The following is an 813-nucleotide window of genomic DNA, read 5'->3' on the forward strand; positions in this document are numbered from 1 at the left end:
TTAAGACTTGTAATCGTGATAGGCTGCGTGCTCCTTTCCGTCCACTCTTGTCCCAACAGAAGGCTCGCTCTACGACAACAACAACTACCACGAGGAATGCCTTCGATGCAACTCCTGCGGCCTCAACCTGACGGGGCCGAACCAGACTCGGGCACGACGCTACAAGAATCAGTTCCTGTGCGACCTTCACTTCGCCGACGTCGCCCTCATGGAGACCTCGGACTTCCTGCAGCAGCTGAGATCCTTCAAGCCGCAGAGTCTCGGGTGCGCCGTCGCCCGGAGGAAGTCGTCGACCACGCTGATTTTCCCGCTTCCTCCCCAGGCGTGCGCAGGTGAGGTTTCCTTCGCCTTCTTGCGTTCCTCCTTTCACTTATTTCTCTTATTCCTTCGGTCCTTTTCTCTCTTCTTCGTGTCGTGTCAGTCGGCAGCTGTACTGTGAGCTGCTTGGTAAAAATAAAGTATTATGGAGAGTGATTTTTTGAACTGATTTATCTGATTCTCAAAATGCAAGGCTAAGATTAATTCACTAACTTTAAGGAGTTACACAGTCAAACCAAAATAAAAACACATTACGACTAATAGTTATATCTATGATCACACAAATACAGATATAATACAATTACACGTGGGAGAAATACAAAAGAAATTTAGGCTAAAGTACATGAGCTGCTTAGTTGCTTTTGGTACTTAGTCAACCAAACACACTGGATTTGGAAGTGTAAATTGTCAGCCTAATAAAATAGCGTTTGATTATGTAAACGAATTAATTATAAAGGAAAAACGTACACTAGGGTTAGAAGCAACTAAGATTAG

At 44.8% G+C, this 813-nt stretch overlaps 1 protein-coding gene across 1 annotated transcript in view; it reads left to right on the forward strand.

The window, feature by feature from the left end:
• Window positions 1-64: 64 nt before the first annotated feature.
• LOC119592006 overlaps window positions 65-813 on the forward strand; it is a 33,491-nt gene continuing 32,742 nt past the window's right edge. Inside the window, exon 1 of the mRNA XM_037940780.1 lies at window positions 65-332. Coding sequence (XP_037796708.1) covers window positions 209-332 — 124 coding nt within the window. The 5' untranslated portion in view covers window positions 65-208. The remainder of the gene's footprint in view (window positions 333-813) is intronic.

This window comes from Penaeus monodon, chromosome 29 (assembly GCF_015228065.2).
Source record: "Penaeus monodon isolate SGIC_2016 chromosome 29, NSTDA_Pmon_1, whole genome shotgun sequence".
In the NCBI taxonomy this organism is placed as follows: Eukaryota; Metazoa; Arthropoda; class Malacostraca; order Decapoda; family Penaeidae; genus Penaeus; species Penaeus monodon.